The 25,596-nt window shown below is 50.7% G+C and overlaps 1 protein-coding gene across 2 annotated transcripts in view; it reads right to left on the bottom strand.

Moving 5' to 3' along the window:
• The window catches only part of LTBP2 (latent transforming growth factor beta binding protein 2), a 102,008-nt gene that overhangs the window by 46,196 nt on the left and 30,216 nt on the right, over positions 1 to 25,596 (bottom strand). Inside the window, exons 4-9 of one of the 2 annotated variants that reach the window (XM_087448202.1) lie at positions 24,031 to 24,048; positions 6,967 to 7,157; positions 4,387 to 4,557; positions 3,635 to 3,841; positions 2,468 to 2,754; positions 1,309 to 1,411 (exon numbers count right to left, since the gene is read on the bottom strand). In XM_087448202.1, the coding sequence (XP_087304328.1) occupies positions 1,309 to 1,411; positions 2,468 to 2,754; positions 3,635 to 3,841; positions 4,387 to 4,557; positions 6,967 to 7,157; positions 24,031 to 24,048 (977 nt within the window). The remainder of the gene's footprint in view (positions 1 to 1,308; positions 1,412 to 2,467; positions 2,755 to 3,634; positions 3,842 to 4,386; positions 4,558 to 6,966; positions 7,158 to 24,030; positions 24,049 to 25,596) is intronic. The other variant, XM_014784405.2, reaches the window with a different exon arrangement.

The raw sequence follows: 25,596 nt of genomic DNA, 5'->3' as shown, positions 1-25,596 counted from the left end.
AACAAGGAAAAAAGAAAAGTGGCAAAAACATCTCCGGCCTGCAGGGGGAGGCACTGAGTAGTTGGGAGCCCTCCTCCTGGAGGGGCAGTAGGTCCATTCCCTTTTCCCTTTTTGGGGGGATATTTTCTAATAATAATAGTAACAGCTACAGTTATCGACCGAACACTAAGCACAGGCATCGTCTCGTGTACTCTCCACAGCAGCCCCACGAGGCAAGGCTAGCACTATTTCTGCCTCCACTTTGCAGATCAGAGACGGAGCAGAGAGGTCAGCGGGCAGAGCTGGGACTGGTACCTGCTGTGTTGGAGGCTCAAGCCTGGGAGCTTCACACTGCCCTTTGCTGCTGCACCAAAAATTCCATCACACTGTGAAACCGTCCACACTTATTTTTAGTTTGGAAAATATGGCCACTGCTCCACAGCCGAGTCTGAAGTGAGGAACAGCTCTGCTCCTCCCACCTTTGGGCTCCAGTCCAGGCCCCCCACAAAGCCGACTTACCGAGTCGACTGCTGACAGGCCAAAGAAATACATGCCAGGCCCGGGCCAGGAGTGAGGCCTGGAGCGGGGAATCAGGCTGAGCCGGCAGAAGCCAAACTCAGGCACGGGCAGCATGTCACCACCTCCTGGCTGTAAGATCAATGCTTACAAGAGCGGCGTTTTGCTCCTTCCTGAATTCTCAGTGCTTGGCGCACACAAGGCACCTGATGAGTATTTGCTGAGTGAATGAGTGAATGCATGAATGAATGACTACATGTTGGGTTTTCCCACCATCCCAAAGAGGGAGGGAACTGGGTTCCCCAGTAAGGCTGACGACGTTCTGGGACAGCCCTGATTCAAAGACTGAGAGGCAGGAAACAGGAAGTGAGAAGGACATCTGGGGGGCCCTTCAGGGGGAGAATGAGGGAAACACTAAGTCACCCAATCAAGACCTCTGGGCCCCTGGTACCTGGGCAGGGGGGATGTGGAAGGAGGCTGAGGGGTAGAAGAGGGCCCAGCATGGGATGGGACCCCTAAAATCTGAGCAAGAACAACTGGCAAGAGGAAGGAACCTCTCCCCGGCAACCAGAAGGAGCAGGTAGGCCAGGCTGCATCCGGCAGAGGGGCTGAGCTCTCTGAACCACCAGGAGCCTCGGCCTCCAGCCAGGAGCACCCTCAAGGCAGATCGGGAAAGCCTACCTGGTTTACAGCCTGTTCTACCTGTCTGGCCTCCGAGACCCTGATGGGAGATGGAGGGGGGTGCCCCCCAGCAGAGGCCAGGCCCTGGGAGAACTTCCCCTCCAACCCTGGACCCTGGCACCCAGCACTCACCTGGTCTGCGTGGGCACGGGGTACATGATGTCACCCCCCAGAAGGCTCCCACACTACCACAGCAGTCCTCCTGGGCAGTCAGCTCCAGCAGGGGGTTGGCACACTGGAAAAGAGGCCGTGGACACTCATCACCGCCTCCGCCTTCCCATGCTATACACAAGGATGTCCCAGGAAAGCCTGAGACAAGAGCTCACCCCCCACACCTTACCAGAGGACACCCCTACCCAGGGAGGGAAGGAGAGACTCAGCCGTCCCAGAAGGAAGCAGAGAAACCTGTGGGCCACTCCACCAGACCCGAAACTTGGGGAGTGGGGACATATCCCAGGCAAGACAAGATCTCTGTGCAGGTCTGCCCCTACTGCCCCCTACCATGTCCCCAGCCCACAGACAGAGGGTCCCAAAGCATGAGCTTTCCTTTGTCAAACTCCAGGGTGACCCATGGTGCAGGCCTTCTCCAGGGGCAGGGTCCAGGCTCAGGGACACCACAAGACACCCCAAGAGGCCAGGGAGGATCCGGGGACTCAGAGTCCCTATCCCTTGGCTCCCCTCCTCCCACCGCCTCCAGTTCCCTAACCTCAGGAGGGATTTCTGGAAACACCAAACTGCAATCCTGAGAAAAACCTTCCTGGGTCTGGCTTAGCCCCCTGGCTTAGCCTCTAGTCTTAGGTGCCTGGACTCAGAAGAGCTCATCTGATTTCCCATCACCAGCTGTGGATGCCTCCAGAAGGGATGGGGTGCTCTCATCTTTGCACCCCCAAGGCTTTGGGATTTAACCTGCATTTGCTAATTCCACATCTCTGTGACCCCAGTCTCAACTGAATACTGAAGTCCTTCTCACCAGATCTAACAGTCCCACTGTCCCTGTACTGGGGGTCCTGGACTCAGCTCCAGGAGAGCTCAGGATTTACTGGGACCTGAGGATATTGGTGCCCCTCCAGAGGGGCACTCTTTTGGGTCCCCTTCAGCGTGCCTGGCACTGACAGGTACCCAGTGGAGCCCAGGTAGAGGCCCAGCCTCTCCCCACTCAGGCACTTGTATGCCCTGAGACTCGGCAGACACATTCCGTAAGAACAAGGAGGAGAGAGAGAAGAAGGGGCAGAGTGGGGAACAACTGCTATTCTGGAAGCCCCCAGGGCTGAGGCAGGAGCTACGTTCTCACCTGGCCATTCACAGCACTCAGGTAACACCGGCCCAGCAGCCCCTGAGGCCTGGGCACCGCTGGAGGCAGTGGCCGAGGGGCCTCTCCAGACCGAGCAGGGATACTGTTGCTGTCCCAGTGGCTGTGGCCAGGGCTGGCGGGGAGCCGGGATGAGGGTCTGGTCTCCACGCTGTTCTCCTCCGGGGCCTCCTCGGCCTCGCCCCGCACCCGTGCCACCTGGTGGACCTGCACGGAAGCCTCGGGCGGGTGGCGAATGTGCACCTTCACCAAGGAGGGGTTCACGGAGGCTGGGCACAGGGGCTGGGGTCAGAGTCGGGGAAACAGGGCCCCACCCTCTGAAGAGTGCCCCCCAGCCCTGGGCCAGGAGGCCACTAGCTGTGTATCTCCCCCAAACTCTCCTTCCATTTCTTCACTCTGTACTCTAACCCAGAACAATATCCCAATGAGGACAGAACAAAGCTCAAACTCCTTCACTCCCCACCTGTCAATGAGGGATCTGCATTATTAACTTCCACACTACATTCCTGATTCCACCTCCTGCCACGATCCTATACCACCCCTGAGCTCCAGCCCAGTGGACCCTGCAACCCTGCACGGTCCCACCTCCACGCCTTTGCTCAGCCAGTCCCTCTGGAGAGGAGCCCTTCCCACTGCCCTCTGTTTAACCAAAGTCTACCCATTGCTTAAGGCCTAACTGAAGTCCTCCTCCCCAAGGCAGCCTTCCCTGAGCACCCTGGGCACAGAGCTCTCCACCCCCTGACCTCCTGTAGAATTCTGTTTTTCTGTACCCTTTATTTGGCACCTAATAATGGAAGGCAAGGGAAATGAAATGTTTTATGATGATATTCTCTTTGCTGTCCATCGTCCCTCTATTGTCCAGAATCGTGGATTCCTTGAGTGCAGGACTCTGCCCTCATCCTCTGTTGTCTCACCCATAGCACCCCGTCGGGGGTAAGGGCAAAAAAATATTGATGAATTCAGAAGAAAGGGCAAAGAGAAGTTTATGGAATGAAACTGAGCCCTGAGGGCGGAGGAGAATGAGGGAGGTCTGACTGTGAAGGAAGCACTAGAGCCAACTTCCCATCCTCCCCACCATGGTGCCAGTGCCCACCGTACCCCGGCACCCAGGGTGCCCCCCAGCCCGCCCTGCCCCCACCCTGCACTCACCCAGCTGGTTGGAGAGAGGCAAGGTGAAGGTGGACTGCCTCAAGGGGCCCCCCAGCGGGGCCCTGTGGCGGGAGCCCCTCTCTGAAGGCTCCCTGTCCAGCTTTGGGGCGGGCAGGTGGCAGAACTTCCCGGTGGAGTTGGTGGGGCACCAGCACTCGTCCCTGCCGATGCAGCGGCCTCCGTTCAGGCAGGGGATCTGGCAGAAATCTATGACAGCAATCTCAAGGTGACCGGTGGTAGAAGAACATAGCAGTACCCACCATGTGGCTAGTGGGTGATGACAGAGGAGCAGGGGGAGCAGGACCCCAAATCTGGAGGCTTGGGGAGCCCAGCACGCCCTGAAAGGCAGGACTCTCCAGGAGGCCCGGGAGAAAGAAGGGTAGATAATGACCAGCTTTGCCTTTCTAAAAAGGCCTTCCACGCCTTTCCTCGACCCCACAATAACCTGGGGACGGGAGGGCAGAGGCGCTATTAACTCCCTCATATCTCTGTGGAGGAAACTTGGACTCAGAGAGGTTATGTGACTTGCCCAGAGTCACACAGCTAGGCCATGAAATAGCTGGATGAGGACTCAGCTTTCCGGGGACTGGGGACAACTTACAGAAGCCGCAGTGTGAGAGTAGTGGGCTTCCTTCCTGCAGAAGAGCTGCGCTCCTGCCCAAGGCAGGCCTGTCCCTCCAGCCACTACCCCCGCCCCACCCTGGCCCACCCCAGGGGCAGCCAGGAACCATCTGAGGGAGGAAGGGACTCACAGATGCGGAAGCCAGACTTAGGGTCATGCCCATGGCCGCCCTGGCTATACAGGGTGGTGGTGTCACCACGCTCACAGCTGTTGGCACAGTGCCCCCGGGCACAGGTCTGCTTGCAGATGGTGGGAGTGAAGACAATCTTGATCTTCTTGATTTTCTCCGTGAGGTTCAGCCCTGCAGAGAGAGGGCTTGGGTCCAGGGGGCAGGGCTGAGAGGCACAGCCGTGACCTCCAGAGGCTGGTTAGAAAGGCCCATGGGAACAGGGGGAATCCACACCCAGGGCATTTGCTAAGTACCTACTGGATGCCAGGTCCCATGGTGGGGACAGGGTCATATCTTTGAGAAACTCACAGTCCAACATTTATTGAGCGATGCTAGCGTGCCGGCCACTAAGCTCATGCTTTACGCACATGAACTCTCAACCCTCTGAGTGAGCATTATTTTAGGTTGAACCATTAGAAATTGCCACTTTTGTAGGTTGAAATGGTTGAATATTGGCAATATTCCTATATCTAACATAATATTCCCATTTTACAGTTAAGGAAACGAGGCCCAGAGAAGGTTGCCTTGCCCCAAGTCACACAGCTAGCAAGTCTGCAGCGGGGCTTCGAACACAAGGGCAGAGAACTGAATGGAGCTCAGACTTGCGAGAGTGAAGTTTTCTTTTTTTTTTTTTTTTTTAAGATTTTATTTATTTTATTTTTTCCCCCAAAGCCCCAGTGGATAGTTGTGTGTCGTAGCTGCACATCCTTCTAGTTGCTGCATGTGGGACTCGGCCTCAGGATGAACGGAGAAGTGGTGCCTCGATGCGCACCCGGGATCCAAACCCAGGCCGCCAGCATCGCAGCGCGCGCACTTAACCACCAAGCCACAGGGCCGGCCCGAGAGTGAAGTTTTCTAAGTTTTCTAAGAGAAGTGGAGGAAGATAAAGCCTGAAAGAATGACAAGAGGCAGGTTTGGGGGCCCCGATTGCCAGAACAAGGATTCGGCACTTCATTTGGTTGGTAGCGGGAAGTCATTGCAAGTTTTCGGTAAGAGATCAAAGAGGAAGTTTGGGGGCCTGATGCCCTCCCAGCTGGGGGTGCAGGTGGATGCGGGGGCAGTGCAACAGTGCGAGCTAAGGTCACTTCACTTAACACGGGCGGTGATGGTGGAAATATAAAGAGGGGGTACATTCAGTGTGGGGAGCCCGGGGAGCAAAGCCAGAAGGCAGAGGGCTTGAGGAGGGAAGTATAAAGAGTCTATGCAGATCACGCATTCAAGAAGCTAAACTGTGAAGCGGGGAGAGATGGAGAGGAAGCCAGAGGGAAGTGGAGAAATAACTCGGGGTGTGTGTGTGTGTGTGTGTGTGTGTGAGAGAGAGAGAGAGAGACTGTGCGTGAGAATTGGAGAGCTGTAAGCAAGTGTCTATGCTGACAGGAAGGGGCTGAGAGAGGGGACAGGTTGAAGGGCGAAAAGAGACGGGGCAGGGAGAGGACAAGCCATGGCCGAGCGATCCACAGAAACAAGAAGTGGGGTGTGCCTTAGACAAGAAGAGGGACACCTCCTTTTCAAGATGACAAGAAAGGTCATCAACTATAAAAAGGAACGAAGTACTGATGTGTGCTACAACATGGATAAACCTCAAAAACATTATATTAAGTTGTATCAGACACAAAAGGCCACATATTGCCTGATTCCGTTTACATGACATGTCCAGGATATGCAAATCTATAGAGACAGAAAGATTAGTGGGGCCGGAGGCTTGGGGGAGAGGGGAATAGCGAGTGACTGCTTAATGGGTATGAGGTTTCTTTTTGGAGTGATGAAATGTTCTGGAATTAGATAGTGGTGATGGTTGCATAAAATTGTGAATATACTAAAAACCACTGAATGTATACTTTAAAATGGTGAGTTTTATATTATGTGAATTTCACTTCAATTTTAAACAGAAAAAGAGAAAGGAGGTCAGCTCAGGCATGGGTTAGGTGAGGGAGCCGCGTGCATGGTGGGACAGACGGGCAGCAAGGTGAGGGGCTCCCCAGGAGGTGGCAGGCATGTCCATGTGCTGATGGGAAAGTGGGGGCAGCTAGAGTAGCTGCTCTGAAGAATGAGAGAGCAAGCATCCAGGAGTGCAGGGAAGGATTGTTGGGCAGTGACCAGAATGTGCAGAGGCGTGAATCCAAGGGATGCTCGGTTCTCTCCTTTAGGAAGCAGAGGCCCAGTTGTAGCTGCTAAGGAAGCAACTGCTGGGGTTGGTCCACAAGGGTTGGGGTTTGCAGGAAGGATGAAGCGGAAGGACCAGGGCCAGGAAGGTGACGTTCATGGCTGCAAGGGAAGGAAGCAAAAGCAGGATGGATGACAGATGGGGCAGAAAGGGAGCAATTCAGGTCTAAGGGTCTCAAGGGGGCTGACAGCTGCTTTGGGACCCTTGGAGCTTGGCACAAAGCAGGCACTCGACAACTGTTGATGGCTGAAAGGATGAGGGACAAGGTGACAACTTGGCCCCTCTGTGAAAGTGGAGGGAGAAGCAAAGGTGGGGAGAAGAAGGTCAGAGATTTAGATGTCCTGCTCTTCCAAGACCCTGAGACAGGTTGTCCTTACCCCAGAGGGATGACTGGTGGTCCTGATAGGCTGCCTGCTGGGCACCATCCCTCCTCTCAAGGCCTAGCCCCGCGGGCAGGGCGTTGGAAGTCAGCTGGGCACTAGCCGCAGTGGCCGGGTAAAGTCGGACGGTCCGGGACAGCCCCACGTGCTGCTGGGAGGGCTGGGTCTGGCTAAGCCCACTCAGGGTCCTGTGGAGACAACCGTGACATGGGGGTTTGCATCCCGGGAGCAGCGTCTCTGTGCCCTCTCTGTTCAAGGTACTCCCCCACCGCCTTTGCACTGGAAGAGTGCTCTCTGCCTTCTTGCCAACTCCTGGGAAATGGAGGTGTCCTGAGGCAGGGGGACTGAGCTAAGGCCAGCTAACCAGTTCAGTGGGAGTGCCTACCTCTATGTGGAATTGCCAGGGCCTCAGGGCCCTCGACTGCAAAATGAAGGTGTTGGACTGGTCCCATGTAGCTCTGACATTCTAAGGGTCTTTGAGACTCTTATGGACCAGTCCCTGCCCCCAGACCAAGCCCTGTGCCTACTCCCTGCCACTTCTTAACACACCTATTCACACAAATTACCTGCGGAATAGATGCCCAATAAATACACGTTCACAGATTGATTTACGGGTGGAGCCTAGAATATCCCTTTCACTTATTTTATTGGAAAAATAATATAACAACAATATTCAAGGAGAAAAAAATGAATTCATCATCTCCCCCAACACCGCAAATATTTTTGCACATTTAACATTTGCTCAAGTGTATGTTCTTACACTATTATCATCACTGGTAGATACAATTTAAAATCTGATTTTTTACTTAATATTGGATCATACTTTATACAATTCTATAATTTTCATATTTATCACCTTAATTGCTACATGACAGTCTATCTGAAGATGAATCACAATTTATTCAGACATTCTCCTGTTACGTATTTAGATTGTTTTTAACTGTGGACATCCTTACTCATTCAGCTTGTTTTCTTCTGTAAAAATATTCCTTTAGTATAGGGGGATGCATCATACTATTCTATTTTATTCTGTATATTTGAAAAATTCTTATAATAAACATTTTGAAAAGGATTATTATTTTAGGATTAATTCTGCGGACTAGAATGATGGTATCAAAGGTTACAAACATTTACAGCTCTAAGCACACACTGGTGTATTGCTTTCTAAAAGGGTTGCATACAAATGTAAAAATGCATCACTTAGAGCACAACTTCCCCAGCATAGCACATTATTAATTTTTTTATACTTTGCTAATTAAATAAGCATAAAATGATACTTCAATGTTGCTTTTATCTCCCATTATTATGACTTCTGAGGTTGAAATTTTTTTCATAGTTTATTTACCACTTATGAAAATTTTCTGCTCCTGTCCTTTGATATCTTAACTATTTGAGTTGTCTCATAAATTTGACCACGTTCTTTATGTGTTTATTATCAGGCAGGCCGTTCTACCAGGCAGTAAATACTCTGTCACTGTCACAACGTATATGAACCACTGTACACATGACAGTGTCATGTGGTGGGCATGAACACACTGTAGACATTGAAGCTGAGAGAGTGATTACTTGCCCAAGGTTATACAACAGGTAAATCAGGGCCCTGGGATTCCAACCCAGGGCTGCCTGAGCCTCTGCCACCCAACAAACCAGCCCAGACTAGGATGGAAGCTCAGCCTAGAGCCTCTGCTCCGGCTCCTCCCCCCAGGTGGTCCCACCCCTAGCTTCTCCACTGGATTTCTTGCCCAAGTGGGATAAGGTCCTGGGACCCTCTCCCTCTACCGTCCCTACTCCAGTTCTGTTGGCCCTGGGTGCCCAGGCCGTGAGCAAGCTCCCTCTTATCCTTTGCTGGCAGAAGTCAAACCAGGAGAGATGTCAGAGCTCAGCTCCCTCCAGCCCTGTTAGCTCAGGACTTGGCTCCCAAGAGCTTCAATGCTGCTCTTCCTTCTGGCACTAGCAGCAGCAAATCCTCACCCTAACAGGCCCCAACCACGCCTCACCCTGCTTCCCAAGTTTAGGGGCTGGAGTTGGAGAGAGGCCCTGTCAGCCACCCCAGAAGCTCTGGGAGCCGTAATGGACCAGCATTGGGAACCCAAACCTCAAGCATCTGTTCCTCATTCCCAGGAGAAGGTCAGCATAGCCAGCTGCAGCAGAAAACACAATCCTTTCAACGGCTTCCAAGAGTGTGCCCAAGAGAGCGGGGTGAGCTGGTGGGTCGGTGGGAGTCTCCTCCTGGTGGTACCAGACTGGTGCCATAGGTCAGCTTAGTGCCAGCCCCACAAAGCACCAGAGGTGAAGGGAGTCGCTCATGTTCTGCCCAGACCACCTGGTACTTTTTTGAACTTGACCCTGACAAAGAGCTCTCCAATCTGGTCAAGATGGAAACTCAAAGAGTTCTTTGTTGGTGGTTTGTTATCATTGTTGTTATTGTTGCTGTCACTTGTTTTTCTAATTGGAACTCAATGCTAATTGCCCAAGATTCCTGAGTTCAAATCCCTTAAGGGCCAGTGGTTAACTTTGCAGAGAAGAAAAAAAAAACAAAAGCAGAATCCCAAGTACCCACTAGTTGTAGATAGGGCCTGGCTGTACAGAGGAGAGAGGACAGGATTTGGGCCAGGCAGATGTCAGTTCTGCCTCTTACTAGCAGAATGGTCTTGAGCAAGTCACTTAGCTCCCCTGAGCTTCAGATTCCGCATCAGTAAAATGGGACTAGCAACACCCACCTCAGTGGGCTGTTGTGAGGACTGAGAGGAACAGAGGCCATGTGATTACTTTGCAAATGTAAGTAAATGATCACAGATTGAAAACTATGCCAGACTTTCAAAATCTCACAAACAAAGAAAAAACAGTGCTAGATACAGTTCAGACAAAATACTTCTCCTCAAGCCACTAAAAACTCTTCTTCCTCTAAGGGAAATAAAAGACTCCCCCCAAAAATCTAGTTATACTTCCAAGCATCCTTACATATAAAGGGCCAGTGCCTAATCTGGCATCAACACATTTCTAACAGCTAGAGTCTTCTGAGCCCCATCCATTGTCATCTATTGCTGTGATGGGGATTTTGGGTTAAATGACAGATATAAAAAAGTCCTGCCTTCTGAGACGCTCACAGCAGAGTAAAGGATGAAGCCTCCAGTTTTTGATAGGTCCTATCTCTTATGATGAAAGCATCCCTTTAAGGAGACAGCTATCTCCCTTCATAAACCCCAGCCCAGTCTTTGGAGGTAGGCAGAGAGGAAGGCCTTCCATGTGTGGAGGGCTGCAGGCTCTCAGCTCAGCTCTGGCCCCTAGAGAGTTGTGCTAACAGAGGCAAGCAAGAGCTTCACTGAGAAGGGGACTTGGGCTACAGCCCCCCGGGAAGAGGCTCCATCCACTCTCAGCCTTGGAAGAGCTGCTATGATTTCATCAAATGACAGGGGTTCTCAGACTCATCTGGCACAAGAAGAGAACTTGCTATCTCTTGGGATTGTTCCAGGGAAGTCCTGGCAAAGCTACCACGATGGACCAGAACAGCCATCTCTAGACTTCAGGATTTCATGGATCAGTAAAATTTTGAAACAAATTTAAGGGAACAGCATAAAGTCGCCAACTTTTTATTTAGCTAAGACATTAAAACACACACAGCTACCAATTATTGCCACCATAATTTCATGAAAGGAAAGGCATTTCAGTGCCCAAAAGAAGCATTCGAATAAGCTTAACTTTATGGAATCTCACCACATTGACTTTATTTTCTTCATTTCTTCATAGACCATAAAAACTCCATCACAGACCAGTGTGGAGCCAAGGAGGAGTCACTGGGCCACATGATCCACCAAAGTCTGCTCCTCTGCCAGGAGGACTCCTTGGCTCTTTCAACCAATATGGGAAGAAAAACTTCCCATCCCAGCTGGCTGGGATCTTCAGACCCAAGGGAAAACTGCCTAGACAGTGCATACCCATAATGATGCCACTCAGTTAAGTGTGGTGAGCCCACATCCTGCCCAACACACTAAGGTTTTCAAACAGTGAGGGGGAGACAAGTGGGTGAAGGGTTCCATGCCCTCCACTCCATCTATTTGCACCCTAGCCTGGTGGCTTCACTCTAACTTATAAATTGGGCTTCCAAATACAATTTTGTTTGAAAAGGGTTCTGCTGCTAAAAGAAAGTTTAAAAACATCACTACAAGGTACATAGAGTAGTTATAGCTGCCACTTACTGAGCATGGAGCCAGGTGCTTTAAATGCATCATCTTATTCACATTATTCTATTAAATGAAAAAGTAAGTTGCAGAATAATATGAATAGTATGCTTCCAGTTTTGCATTTTCAGAAAAACTTCTCTCTCTCTCTCCTCCTATAGATATTTATACAGCATAGGAAAAGTTTGGAAGGATCTGTAAACAGTAGCTCCCCTTGGGAATGAGAGTGTCTGTATATGTGTAACTACCATGTTGAACTTTATGTGTTTCTATATTTTTGGAATATTTTCAGGAAAAATTTTTACAGTATATATGCATCATTTTGTAACAAAAATAAATCTCTATTCTTCCCAGCTACTCCACTTTATAGATAAGGAAACTGAGGCTCAGGAAAAGCATGGTAAACGTGTGCAAATAAATAAGATCCAAGGTGGACTATGACGGCTAACAGAGTTCAGATGTAAGAAAGACCATGACATTTGAGGCAGAGCTTAAGAGATGGGTAGAATTTTCACAGTCCAAAATGAGGAGGAAGACATTCCAGATAAGAAAAATAACATAAGAAAATGCATGGAGGTGGGAAGCATGGGCCACATTTCAGGAAGAATAATGAGTACAGTTGATTATAGCACAGAATCGAGGGGAGCGGAGGGAAGGGAAATAATGTCCATTCAGTGCCTACCAGGCAGTGGGCACCATATTAGGTGTTTTACATAATATATCATTTACTTGTGCAAACAACCCTACAATCAAATACCTCTGCTTGGCCCAAACCACCTTAAACAAAGTAAAAAGGCAAATGACAAAATGTGAAAAATATGTGCAACTCATATCACAGACAAAGGAGCAATCTTCATAATATATCAAGAGCTCTTAGAAATGGAAAAGACAGACCAACGGCTCTAAAAGAAAAATTAGCAAAGGAATACGAACAGTTCACAGGAAAAAAATGCAAATGTTTCTTAAACACATGAAAATATGCTCAACCCTTCCCATCTTAAGAGATGTGCAAATGAAAACTATTCTGAGAAAGCATTTTTTAATCCATCAAAAATCTGAAAGTTTAATAATAATAGACTAATTTGTTGAGATTGTGCTGAAACAGGCACAGATGTTAGTAGACATGCAAACAGCCCTTATGGAGAGCAATTTGGCCACGTCTATCCACAGCACAATGCATCTACGCTGTGCAGTTCCACTTCAGAGACTATGCTGCCAATAAACCTGCTGTGGTGGGCGCTGCTGCCACCTGCCCAGGTCCCCTTTGCAGCCGATGCACCCTCGCTGGCTGCTTCTGAGTCGTGCTCTTGGCTGATGGCAACCACCTGACGAGCTCCTCCCACCACCAGGACCATGAAGCCAGTGACTGCCTGAGCAGAAGTTGAAAAGCCCAGCCCCTTGCCTCAAGGTGGGACAATTCCGCAAGCTCCACCCTCAGTCAGGCCTTGGCTTGATTTCCTGGGAACCAACCCTTTCTTGGCTCTTTCCACCTTCCCCTTCTGCTTCCCTGCCTCCCTTGGCACTCCCCAATAAATCACACATACACCCAAACCCATGTCCCAGCTCCAACCCCAAGGGAGATCTGACCTAAGACACTTGTAAATGTCCAACATGATGGATGAACAAGATTATTCATAGAAGCACTATTTTGTAACAGAAAAATATTTTGTAAAGAATAGAAACAACTTAAGTGTCCTTCAGTAGGGGATTGGTTAAACAAACCAGGATACATCCACAGGATGGAGTCATATACCCTCTAAACAGAAAGAAATAGCTCCTTACATTTCCCTCACATTCACAGCGAAAGCTCTCTAAGATATACTGAAAAGTGAAAAAACAGCCCAAATCTGGCCCACCGACCGTTTTTGTATGGACTGTGACCTAACAATGGTTTTTTATATTTTTAAATGGTTGAAAAAAATCAAAAGAAGAATAATATTTCATGACATGAGAAAGGGATACAAAATTCAAATTTAAGTTTCCATAAATACAGTGTAGTTGGAACACAGCCACACTCGTCATCTACAACTGCTTCTCCTCTACCATGGCAGGGCTGAGTAGTTGCAGAAACCATATGTTACACAAAGCCTAAACTATTTACTATCTGGCCTTTTATGGAAAAAGTGTGCTGCCTCCTGGTGTGCGGCATGAAAACTTTTGTATAAAAATAGAAAATAAGGCTATATGTTGCACCTATTTGCATATTCATAAAGCAACCCTGGTAGGATACCCTGAGAATTAATAACAGTGGTTACCTACGTGTGTGTGTGTGGTGGGGGGAAGGTAGGGAGGGATTGGGAAGTGGGTGGATGGGGAATCAACTGGTGCTACAATTTAATGAATGCTGGCCCTGTGCCAACAATTCGTATCCATGCATTATTTCATGTAGGCCTCTCCATAACCCTAAGAGTTACTCATTATCCTCATTTTACAGTCAAGAAAACAGAGAGTAGGGAGGTTCTATGCCTTGCTGAAGGTCGCAGAACTCCCAAGTACAGAAGCCAGGTTACCAAACCAGGTAAGTCATCCTAAAGCCACCCTACCATTTATCATTTCTTTATCACCATTTCACAGATGAGGACACTGAAGCTTTGAGGGATTAAAGAAGAATGGGTTCAGGTCCATATGGTGGAAAGCCTGAAATATCAGGAGGTGTCTGGGCTGTACTAAATGGCTGAGGGAGAGTCCCTGGAGATTTTGGAGCAGCCCACTCTCTTTCACTCATTCAAGAAGCTCTTACCAAGTGCCTACCACATGCCAGACACTGAGGCCCAAGGAGGGCAAAGACCCCCTTACCTCTCTGCTCCAATGGAGGCTGGGCAAAGGGACCAGCACTCCAGCAAAGGTGTCAGGGCACAGGGGGAGCCACATATTAGCTTTGAGAAGCTTGTGGTGTTCAAGTGGGTCTAGGACATGATGGAATGGGCCTTTTCAAATGATTATTACTCTGGTGAAAGATTATCTAGTGGTGGATGGACCAGAGAGGGGAGGGCTGGAGGCCAGCTGGAAGGCATTGGTTGTGGTCTGGGCTAGCAGGGACCAAAGATGGGACCAAGAAGAAGGCATGGATTCAAGGGATATTTAAGACATAGAGAATTCCCAGCTGTGGCTTAAACAAATGGGTGGAGGGAGTTCCAGGTGCCAAGATCTCAACTGAGAGATCAGTTTTGGTGACGGTGGGTGTTGAGTGCCTCATGATGGCTCTCCAGATGGAAACACCCAGGAGGCAGCACTCAGGAGAGAGACGGGGCTGCAGTCAAGGAGTCATAAGCCTGGAGGTGGGGGTTACAGAGTTAAGAGGAGGGATGATATCACTCAGGGAGAGCCTGCAGAACAAACCACGCTTCAGAGCTCCTTCCACTGCTGGACTGAGGCACTGACTCTGCGAACACTTCCCAATTTCAAGGAGGAAAATGTGTTAATGAACAGACTGGTCTCAGTTTTAAATTTTGCTCCCAAAAATTCATCTCCAACCTTTGACGCCTGCTACCACTTGTCTTCTAGCACACAATAAAACAAATGAACAAGCGGTAAATGAATATTAACAGAAAAATGTGGCAACAGCCCACCACACTTCGCTTGACAGCTTGTTCTTTTCATGGATACGTGAGTGTGCCTATAGCGGGGTTCTTGTTTTGCACACACAGACGATCATCATAGTTTCTGCTAATAAAACTGTTCCCAGCTCTAATCATGGAGTTAATTACATTGATAGTTCATGGGATTCCTTAAGACTTCCAGGAGCTCTGACACCTAAACATTGAGAAATACAGGAGTAAAGAGAGAATAAGTAAGGGCGGACGAGGGGGCCTGGGAAGCGCCAACGCTTGAGGGGCAGACAGAGGAAGAGGCTGTGACAGTGCCAGAGAGGGAGCAGCCAGAGAGGTAGGAGGGGAATGGGGACAGAGCACCAAGACAGGAGGGCATTTGCAGAACTCCATCTCTGCTTCTGGCCAAAGGGCCTTCCTGTGACTGCAGGCCCGGCTCATTACAGGTGAACATGCCCTGGCACCTCCAAGTGGCTCAGTCTCCCCTGAGAATCTGGGTGCTGGTAAGGCAGGGGGAAGCCCTAGCAGGCTCTGCTCCTCTCCTCCCGGCTGGCCAGGCAGGCCTCATATCCAGGCCACAGTCAGATGGCCGTTGTGCTGAACTCCCAAGGACCCAAGATAGTGTTTCCAGACACCCTGCTCCAGCCCCTGCCACAAACATGCCCTGCCCTAGCAGGGAACAACAGGGCACCCAGCCCTGGTGGGTGAAGGGGAGGAGACACTGTGGCCTTGGTGATGCGTAGCTTGGGGGCTGAGCAGGTGAGACTCAGGCTGGGCTAAGACAGCAACCATCACTCTCCAGCCTCTGGGTATCAGAGGTGCCAGGATGGTGGGTTCCCAGGTGTCACTGTGAGGAGGGGAGGACTGGAACCCTCCCCAATTTGTGCTAGACGATAATAATGAGCATTCTCTGAGCACTAATTCTGTGCTGTGTATTGATTGTTATGCTGGCATGATGTTATCTACTCTTCACAACCACCTTAAGAGCTAAGTACTGTTAGTAACCCCATTTTTCAGAAAAGGAGACTGAGGCACAGAAAGGTTAAAGAACTTGTCCAAGGTCATTCATCTAGGATTGTGCTGTCCAATAGAACTTTCTCTGATGATGGAAATGCTCTATAGTCTGTGCTATCCCATATACTAACTACTAGCCACCTGTGGCTTTTGAGTACTTGGAAATGCGGCTGGTGTGACTAAGCAACTGAGTTTTACATTAAATTAAATTTAAATAACCCCATGTGGCTGGTGGCTACTGCAGTGGACAATGCAATATAGAAAATGGAAGAATGGGGGTTTGAACCCTGAAAGTCTGTCTTGGCCTGTAACCATGTGGTTGGAAGTTTCCCCTGGTTACCCTCACTGCATTCTTTGTCCCTTGAAGGCTTCGTTCATACCCCAGGCACTTGGGTTCCCTGAGTGTCCTGGCCTGCAGGAATCAGACCTTCTTAAACCTTGCTGTCTTGCCCCCAAACTGCATTATCTGTCATCAGATGTCAGGAGGGCTGTGGCGGGAAAGAGACTGGATTTCCAGAGGACAGACCCAGGACCATGTCACAGGGAAGCAGGTTTCGGCACAGCATGAGGAAGGACTTCTAAAGAGCCAGAGTTGACCACTGACATGGTGGCCCCTGGAGAGGCAGGAGCGCCCTGTCCCTGGAATTGTGGAGCTGTGTCCCCGGGTGCCAGAAAGGAAGCAACAGGCATTCCTGCTCAGGGCGGGGCTCTGGGCCCATGGCTTCTGAGAGACAAGTAGGGTGGCCTGCTCAGTGGGGCCACACCCTGGGGGACCCAGCCCCCGCCTGCTGCCTGGTATTGATGTGGCATCGTCAACATGGGCACCCTCACTCCCTGGTGCCCTCCTGAAAGGGCCAACAGCAGGCCTCCCCCAAGTGTCTCAAGACCTGTTCTGCTGCTGATCTTGCTGTGCCCACTTGCCCAACCCCATCAGCCTCACTGGTTGGCCCGGGGCCCCCACCCAGCCCTGCTCAGCTGCCTGTGAGTCACATCCGCCTGCTCTGAGGTCTGCACCTCTAGCTCTTTCTGTGGCCACACCCAGGCCTGAGAGGTCTAGAGTTCTGGCACAGACCCCAGGGGATGCCCCCACCAGGCTGGGGAGGCGGGGATGGGGCAGAACCCTGGGGGAGTCTCTTTTGCCCAGAACCGCACCCTGCTCTGCTCTCCCAGTTGGCTCAGGAGGAAACATAGCACTTCTGTTTCCTTGCAGGTAAATAAGAGGCAGAGGTTTACAGGAGCTGTGCACGTCCTGGGAATGTCTGTGGGGCACCCAGCCCCGGCCTGAGGCCTAATCCCTGCCTCTAGAGTGGCCCTGAAGTAGGTGCTGCCTGTCTTCCAAGGGTCCGGAGACCCCTCTGAACCTCATCTCTCTCCTCCACCCTCCGGACCCCTCACGACTGGGTCGACTGCAAACGTTTTTCCACTGAGCTGCCTGCCTTGTGGGCTGCCAGGTTGCCAAGCCCTTGTTCCCTGAAACTCTGCATTCACTTTTTTCTCTCCTGGATGGGCAAGGGAGCAGGGCAGGAAGGCAGAGTGGGCTGCCAGGCCCTGGGATCATGCCTGGGGTGCCTCAGGGGCCAGACGTGGAGGAGAAGTGCCCTGAGGGGCAGCCCAGGGCCTCAGGAAATGCCCCTCATTTTCTGCCCAAGTATCAGCCTGCAGGGGCAATCACACTCTCCCTCCCACCAGGAGAAAAGTTTCCTCCAAGAGCTGCTCTGCCCCCTTCTGGGCCCAGCAGGACCACCCAAAGGGCTGCACCTTGGCCAGGAACACAGAACCCCAGAGGGGAAGGGCAGGAACTGGGTCTTACCCTCTTCATATTCGCCATGGAGTCATCACAGCGCTGGGTACGCAGCTGCTGCCCCCAAAATATTCATCCCATTGAACTTTGAACTTCTCTGTGGCCTCTCCCAGCTCTCTTGCCTCACTGGAGCCATCCCCGAGCCCTGGCTGGGCCCCACACAGCCAGCCGGGGCCAGCAGGCAACCTGAAGCCTTTGGCTCCAAGTTCCCCCAGGAAGACCTGTCAGCTCATGGGCAACCTAGATGTCATGAATTCATCATGCAACCACTTCCAAGGTGCCCTTCTGAGCGCCTCAAAAGGTGCATGCATGGTCCCACGTGGGCTCTGTGGAAAAGGCATCTTGCCTGCCGAGAGCTTACAATCCAGGCAGGGAGGCAGGGGGTGGGCGAGCAGAACGCAGGCTCCATTTTAGCCTCATTCATCCCCTGACCAGCACCTTTGTGCAGGGCACAACACACACAGCCATACTCAGCGGCCCTGGGACACATGAGCATTTCATAACAATCCAAGAGGCAAAAAGCCGCAGGTGCCAGGAGTCTCACGGCCGGGTGAGCTGCCCAGCCAAGATGCTGCAGGCCTCCCTCGGCAGGTGCAGCCCTGGGGCTGGATGCCTGGAGAAGGCTTTCTAGAAAAAAAAGTGTGATGTGAAGTGGAGGAAGGGGTGGGGAGTGCAGAGTCTACCCAAGGCAGAGAGAACCATCAGTGCAAAGGGACAAATTCAGGAATGTGCTGGTGGTGGTGTTCAAGGAGTAAGGAGGCCTGTTGGGTTAAAGGGAAAATGGGAGGGGCCAAGGACAACAATAAATGTAACAAATAGCTACATTGTGTTTATTACGTTCCAGGCACTATTCTAAGAACTTTACACATAGCAACTAATTTAATCATCATTAAAATTAGGAAGTAGGTATTATTATTATTCCCATTTTACAGATGAGGCACAGAGAAGCTAGGTAACCTGCCTAAGCTCACAAAGCCAATGACTAACAGAGCTAGGAGTCAAACACAGACAGCCTGCAGATATTCTGGTTCCAGAGCCTGCACTCCAAACCTCTACACTATATCATGGCTTGAGAACTAAGCTTTGGGATTGAGCTGTGAAGCCAAGAGTTCAGGCCTTATCCTGTGGATCTCATGATAAAGAGAAGCCTTGAAGGAAAGTGTTTTCACTAGGAAGGAACAGCGTTAAAAATGGTCTCTTAGGAAGGTGATCGTGGAAAACTCCTCCATGGAGGCCCCCCACCTGCCTCTATCACCTACACTGTCTGGCCGAGAGTGCTCCCCTCCCCCACCCACCTCCCAGAGGCCATCCCAGGGTATTTGCAGTCCCAAGGGGGTGGCAGGGTGAGGTGGTGAAGTCTGGAGCCACAGTACTCCACACATAGCCCACCTTATCAAATCACTGTTCTGCTTACTGCGCACCAGGCACTAAGCAAACATCACCTCAGAAAGGGCCCCCAGTGCTCTGCAAGGCAGGTCCCACTGGCCCCACAGCACCCATGAGACAGTCACAGTGTGGAGAAGGCGAGTCGCAGGCCCTAGCTCACAGGTCTCATGAATGGCCAAACCCAGGATTCAAACCCAGGTCTACTGGACTCTGAAGCTTGTCACGTCCCTCCCACCACTGCACCTAACTCTCCCCACAAGCTGTACGCTGGTGCTATATGAGCTACAAAGAAGTGCACGGAAAAAGGAAGTGGTTGGAGAGGTGAAGCCATTGAAACGAAGAACACAAATCAGGGCCTGTGGGCACCTGGCAGGTGCTCCAGGAGACTAGAGGAGGAGGAGGGAGAGGAGAGACCTTTAGGCAGAGGGGACTGAGCTAGGACCATTTCCCAAAGCCACGGAAAACATGGTATACGGGCATCTCGCCACCACCAAATTGCCAAGAGATGCCCTCCTCCTGAACCCCTGAGTTCCCAGCTTGTGGCCTTTGGGCCCCCGCTACCCTCTATAAAGAGCCCCCCAACACATGCACACACATACAGAGCTTAGCAGGCCTGCTTAGGGGACAGCAAACACAGGCCTAGGACTTCAGGTTAGCGTACCCCACTTCTGGACCTGCCCGGACAGGCCTGTTGTAGACAAAGGCAGCTGGGGGCCTCTGTCAAGGATACGCTCGTCAGGGGCTGGCCAACGTCCCGGGAGCCTGCAGCCAGGCTGCTCTTCCAGGGGCTGAAAGTCTATCCCAGGACCATTGACAAAAGGAGACTTCTGCGAGAACTGGGACCCCCACCTGAGAAGTCTTCATTCAGCAATGTAGCAGCCCAAAGCTACCAGCCAATGATGTGTCAGGCATCTGCCACAGGCATTTCATTTTTTATTTCAGCTAGGCTCTTTACATTTGATACCTCGCTGGATTAGTGCAACAACTCTATGCTACAGGAACTATCACACCCCCCATTTTACAGAAGAGAAACTGAAGCCCAGAGAGGCTTATATAACCACAGAGTCTAGGGACAAATAAGAGTGGGTGCCATTCATAGAATACCTAAAAGATGACAGACATATTTACATATATTAGTAATCCTCCTGACAAGTCATAAGGTAGTGATGGGTGTCCCCATCTTACAGATGAGAAAACTGAGGCCCAGGGCACATGCTCTAGGCAGTGTAGCTGTTAAGTGTTAGAGCTGAGATTCAAAGCCTAACTTACCTAACTATAAGACATAAAGTATTTCACAATTCCTCCCTCACACACTACTGCCTGCTGTAGGGGCTCTGACCTCGATCCAAGAACCTCAAAAAAAGAAGGAAATGTGGAATCAATTTGTTCCCCAAGGGTGTGGCTTGGCTGGAGTCTCAAGAGGATACCCACCCCTAGAAGTACCAGCTTCCCCTGAGAGGCCTCTGACACAACCCTGGACCCCTCACTGGGTGCACACGTGGGTGCACATGTCAGGTAGTGGTCAGGGGCTGAGGTTCTGGAGGAGAATGCAGTACAGGCAACCGGCTGGAAGCAGAAATGTGGTTGCTCCAGAGGTTTTGATGTGCAGTCTTCATTTTGCAAGGAATGGGGATTTTTCATTTCAAAAAGCACTGTACTTCCTTGAATTTTACACTTTTCACAAATATTTTTTTAGGAGAAAAAAGAAGAAAAAACCCCCCCACAAAATGCCTGTTGCAGCTACTCACTTCCACAATGAATCACGAACACAAAACCACAGCTATGTGGCTAACAAAGGAACTATGTGTTTTCACATTTTGTTATTGGAAATCATTTAGCAATCTTCACTATGTCATCTGCAGACAGACAGACAGACAGACGCGCACACACACCCCTCTGGGTCCCAAGAAGCAAATCTTACAACCACGGTCATTAGATGACTTTGCATTTAACTCATTTCCCTTTCTAATCCTTTTCTGGGAAATTATCCTGCAAGGCTTAAATCTTCCTGCTTAGCCCCTCACCAGAGGTGGGGTGTGTGCAAGTGTGTGTGTGTGTGTGTGCACAAGAGCATGTGCCAGTGATGCGGGAGGAGGAGTAGGAACGCTGAGACATTGATTCAGTTAGTTCCACATGTGGAAAGAAGTATACATTGCAGAGTCCTTTTTTATTACTGTTATCACAATACCGCTTTACTCTGGTAAAGTATTTTCACCTGGGAAGCTTACCCGGCCGTTCCTGACAGTGGCAAATTAATTAACTGATGGCAGATTTAAAGATCGAGTAACTGGAAAAACTACTGGACCCATAAATCAGAAACTTCCTCTACGTCCCAGACAACGGGTGAAACCTGATATATATTTGAAAACCTTGAGCTCAAAAGGAGAATTCACAAGGACTGAAAAAATCTTCATTATGATTTTTGAGGCTTGTTCTCTCAGCCCAGCTTTCCACCCACACCCCTCCCCCCCCCACACACACACACCCTGGAGGGTGACATTCACTGAGCAGCCACAGTTCTGTACAAAGCAACCAGATGGGACGGACTTTCCCTGGGGAATCTGAAAAACAGCATGGACTGTATTTCCATTCACTTCTTGCTTCATCTCTCCCTAACCTTTTCCTTTCAAACAAAAATTCTAGAGGATTTAGGTCAGTTAAATGCTATGAGTACAGCCACAAGCTTGAAATGTTTGTCGTTACTATTTTTTTTAAATCGGATGCTGGAAACTGCATACATTAATGTTTTAATGACCCCAACCAGCTCCCCTCCCTCCCCACACAGGGCTGTGGGGAACGCTGCTCCCGGCTCTGGCCAGGTTTCTATAGTTTTCTGAAAAGACTGGATGTCTTGCCTGACCCGGTCCTCTGCAGCTCCCACACCAAGCTTGCTGTTCTGCACTTGCCCGTGCTCACCTGCTCTAGGGGCTGCTTAGCAAAATGGCTGCAAGCACACATTCTGGAGTCTTGAGCAGAGCTGGGCTGGAATCACCCTTCCTCTGTTTCCTCATTGTGGAGTGGGGGTAACAGGAGTACCCTCCTCACAGGGACATTAATGTGAGGACTGGTTAATGTGCTAGACATCTTCCACTTGCCCCTCCCCACCCCTCTCCACCCCACTCTGGTCCCCGGGAGGCTCCTTCTTCCTCTGCCTTCCAGTCCTGTTCAGCCCACGTGGGACCCCAGAATGAGGGCAGAGGGCAGCAGAGGGAGTGGAGGTATTGATCCTCCCGGCTCCTTACTGACAGGCAGCTGCAGGTGGGCAGTGGCTGTGTTCCTCTACCCGTCCTCTGGCTGGAGCTACTCTGGGTCCCAGTAACCACTGGCCCTTTGCCCCTTTAGGAAGGTTGAAGGCTTCCCTACATAGCTACCCACCCCCCCATCCTTTGTTGTTTCTTCTAACCCTATCAGTGCCTTTGCAAACAGACCCTGTATCAAATGGTGCCTATTGAGTGTGCCATCTGTTTCCTGCTGGGATGGACTGATACAGATAAGAAAGATCATCAGCTATCGAGTCTTGAGCTCTGAGGTATGTGACTCAGCACTTTATCCACTTTCTTTTATTTTATTCTGACCACAACCCTGTGTGGTCAGTATTAGCATCATCATTTTTACACTGAAATTCAGGGAGGTGAAGAAACCCACACAGCGTCAAAGGGCTGGTGAGTGACAGAATCAGATGAAACTGAGGTCTGACTCATGACCCTCACCCTTAACCACTCGGCCATACTGTCCTCAGTATTAAGTTAGGTGGTGCCTGTGAAGTGCTTCACACAGTAGGGCTGGCTGACTCAATAAGGTTCCATAAATGGTAGGTTAAAATAACAACCACATCACACTCAAAAAACCCACAGTCCTAAATACTTTAGCATAACCCTCACCCAACCCTAACCACAGCCCTAAGGTTAAAACCTCACCCCCATGCCACACTAAAGCTGTTCTCTAATCCGACCCTAACCACCATCCTGTTGTGAAACGGAATGTCACCTCATCCACAACCCTAGTCCCATCCCAAACTAACCCACATATTCACCACTGTAACCACAATTCTAGACCCCCCATTAGGGTCAGGCTTGGGCCACGGCCATGGTGAGCACTGGGGAGTCTCCCTGCCCCTCGGCTCCTGGGTGCTCGCCCCCGTCCCAGCGGCAGGTGCAGCCCTGCACCCCACTCCATTTCTACTCTGCTGCTGGACTCAACACGATTGGCCAAAAGACACTTGTGCAACATCCACTTCCCACATGTCACTGAGCTCATGTGGGGAGGACAAGGAGAGGAGAGGAGAGAGGAGGGTAGAGCATCTAGCACAGAGCCTGAAACACAGCAGGATGCAATAAATCCTGCTGATGGTGTGATCAAGGAGAATTAGAAGAGGAAGGAGCCCCGTAGCTTTCTCCATCACTTTGCTGCAGGCTGTGGGCAGATAGGAGGTGAATAGCTCATATCTCAGAGATTTGTAGGGGGCTGGGGCCAGGGCTGGGCTGGGAGGGAGTCCCTCTTGGGAACCAAACCTAGGGAGGGGTCCTAAATTCTCCTCAGCTCTGGGAAAATCCTGGAAAAGGGAGTCACTCAGTCTTCATCAGAGATTTGGGGGCCACCTTGGGCCACCTCAGGTCAGATGTCCACCTTCAACCTTAAATAGGAGTGGGAGGAAGGTGAGAGGAAGATGCAGGAAGCAGATATCATTTCCCTTGAATCACCCACTTGCCCTATGTGGGGAGCGGCAGAGGTCTTAGAAAGCCCTGGGCCCCCTTCTACCCTGAGCACTCAGAGGACTGAGCCTGGCCTCTTCACCAACCCAGAGGTGTCTGCATGGGACCACATATGGCAGAAGAAGGAGGCTTGCAGGCTCTGCTGCCCGGGGAGAAGGCACACTGGTCCCACCTTCCTAACCACCTCTAGGCCCAGAGTCAAAGCATAGCCAGAATGCATGCCCCGGGCTGCATCCGCCCAGAACATGTGTCTGTTATTCACACACGGGTACCCCAAGACCAGCCATGGCCCTGCACAGGCCATGAGCTCCGTGGGTCTCAGGTATTTGTGTGGGTTGGGGAGGTGCACATTAACACTCTGCAAAGCCCCGGAGGTCCACCCCCCTTTCAGAGAAACCTTAGAAGGGGCTCAGCAGCCAAACCCAGCTGGAAAGGACTGCCTTGAAGCAACATGTTTTGTAGAGGAAATGGGAGACATTTCCCTCCTGGGAAGAAGCCAGGTCCAGGGTCACCACACACAGCTGCACAGGCTGTACACTGCAGAATTCTTGGAGTATCTGTCACAGAGATTATGATGTGATGGACATCTCCTGGTATTGGGTCCAGTGACTGACAGGTCCAGCACAGAACAGCCTGCCTCCCTCCTCTCCCCGGCAGGAATGGAGTCTTCGGACCCACCCAGTCCCTCCAAGAAATCTCTGCTGGGCAGCGACGGGTGGGACTGGCAGGGGTTGAGCACTGAGGGACCCTGCACAAACTTTAATGTGGCCCATCCACACTTCCAGAACCCCCTGCAAACAGCAGGGAGAGGGAGCGTGGGTAGCGAAGGAAGTTGTTAGCTGAGGCGCAGTTCTCTTCCACTCTCCTCAGAAAGTAGCAGCAGGGCTTCTGTGACTTCAGACTCAAGAAAACAAAACCCTTTCTGTTTGTTCTGGCTGGAGGCTCACGAATAAGCATCTCCTCTGACTGTTCCTCTCTGAGCTCTCCCTCTCCCAAACCCACCAGCCCAGGAAAGGGGCTTCATGGGGCTCTTCTAGCACCCAAGGGACAGAAGAAACTGGGAGGAGACCCTTTACAGCTGCTGCAGCCCCTCACCCAGCTCCTGGCTTTCCTGAGGGTCTGCTAAGCTCTGCTCTGGCTATGCTTTGTCCCACTTAGGAGAGAAGCATGGCTCTGGCCTGCCCTGGCTGCAGACCCCCGAGGAGGAGTGGGAGAGCCCCTTCCTGATCAACGACACGCCAGGGGATGGGCTGAGCGTCAGCTCAGAGGGGAATGGACCCGAGACCATCTTGCTCCAGGGAGCAACAGGGGATGCATGTTGGCAGAGATGTTCGTTCAGTAGATATTTATTTACTGAGTGCTTACTACATACTAGGCACTGTTTTAGGAGCTTGGGATATGTCAGTGAACAAAACAAAGACCCCTGCCCTTGGGAAGCTCACACTGTAGCTGAGGAAAAACAGACGATAAATAATAAACACAATAGATAAATAAATTATATGTTTGTTAGAAAGTGGAAAATAAAAAGTACCATGGAAATAAAAAGTGAACCAGATGAAGGGACTCTCAAGTTGAGGGTTTACAATATTAAATAATTAAATATAGGAAAATGGGAGACATCTCCCTCCTGGGAAGGAACCAGGTCCAGGGTCACCACATAGAGCTGCACAGGCTGTGCACTACATAACCGGTGGGGTACTTGCCACAGAGACTATGATGTGAAGTATGTCCCTCAGTGTGGTGTCCAGCTGCTAAGGTTAACCGTAAGGTTAAAACCTGAAAAAGGTGGGCAGGGAGGGCCTGAGTGAGGAGCTTCTCCTGAAAGTAACCCCGTACATAAGCAAATACCCCAGCCCACCGTCAGGACTGCTAAATAATAATAGCCAGCATCTGCAAGGCACATTACAGTCCACAAAGCAATCTTTCACCCACATTGTTTTAGTTAATCCTCACAACATCCCAGTGAGGAAAGAATTATCCTTCCCATT

This window comes from Ceratotherium simum, chromosome 24, assembly GCF_057802395.1.
Source record: "Ceratotherium simum simum isolate JZ-2026a chromosome 24, ASM5780239v1, whole genome shotgun sequence".
Classification (NCBI taxonomy): Eukaryota; Metazoa; Chordata; class Mammalia; order Perissodactyla; family Rhinocerotidae; genus Ceratotherium; species Ceratotherium simum.
This window is presented reverse-complemented; position numbering and strand designations above follow the sequence as displayed.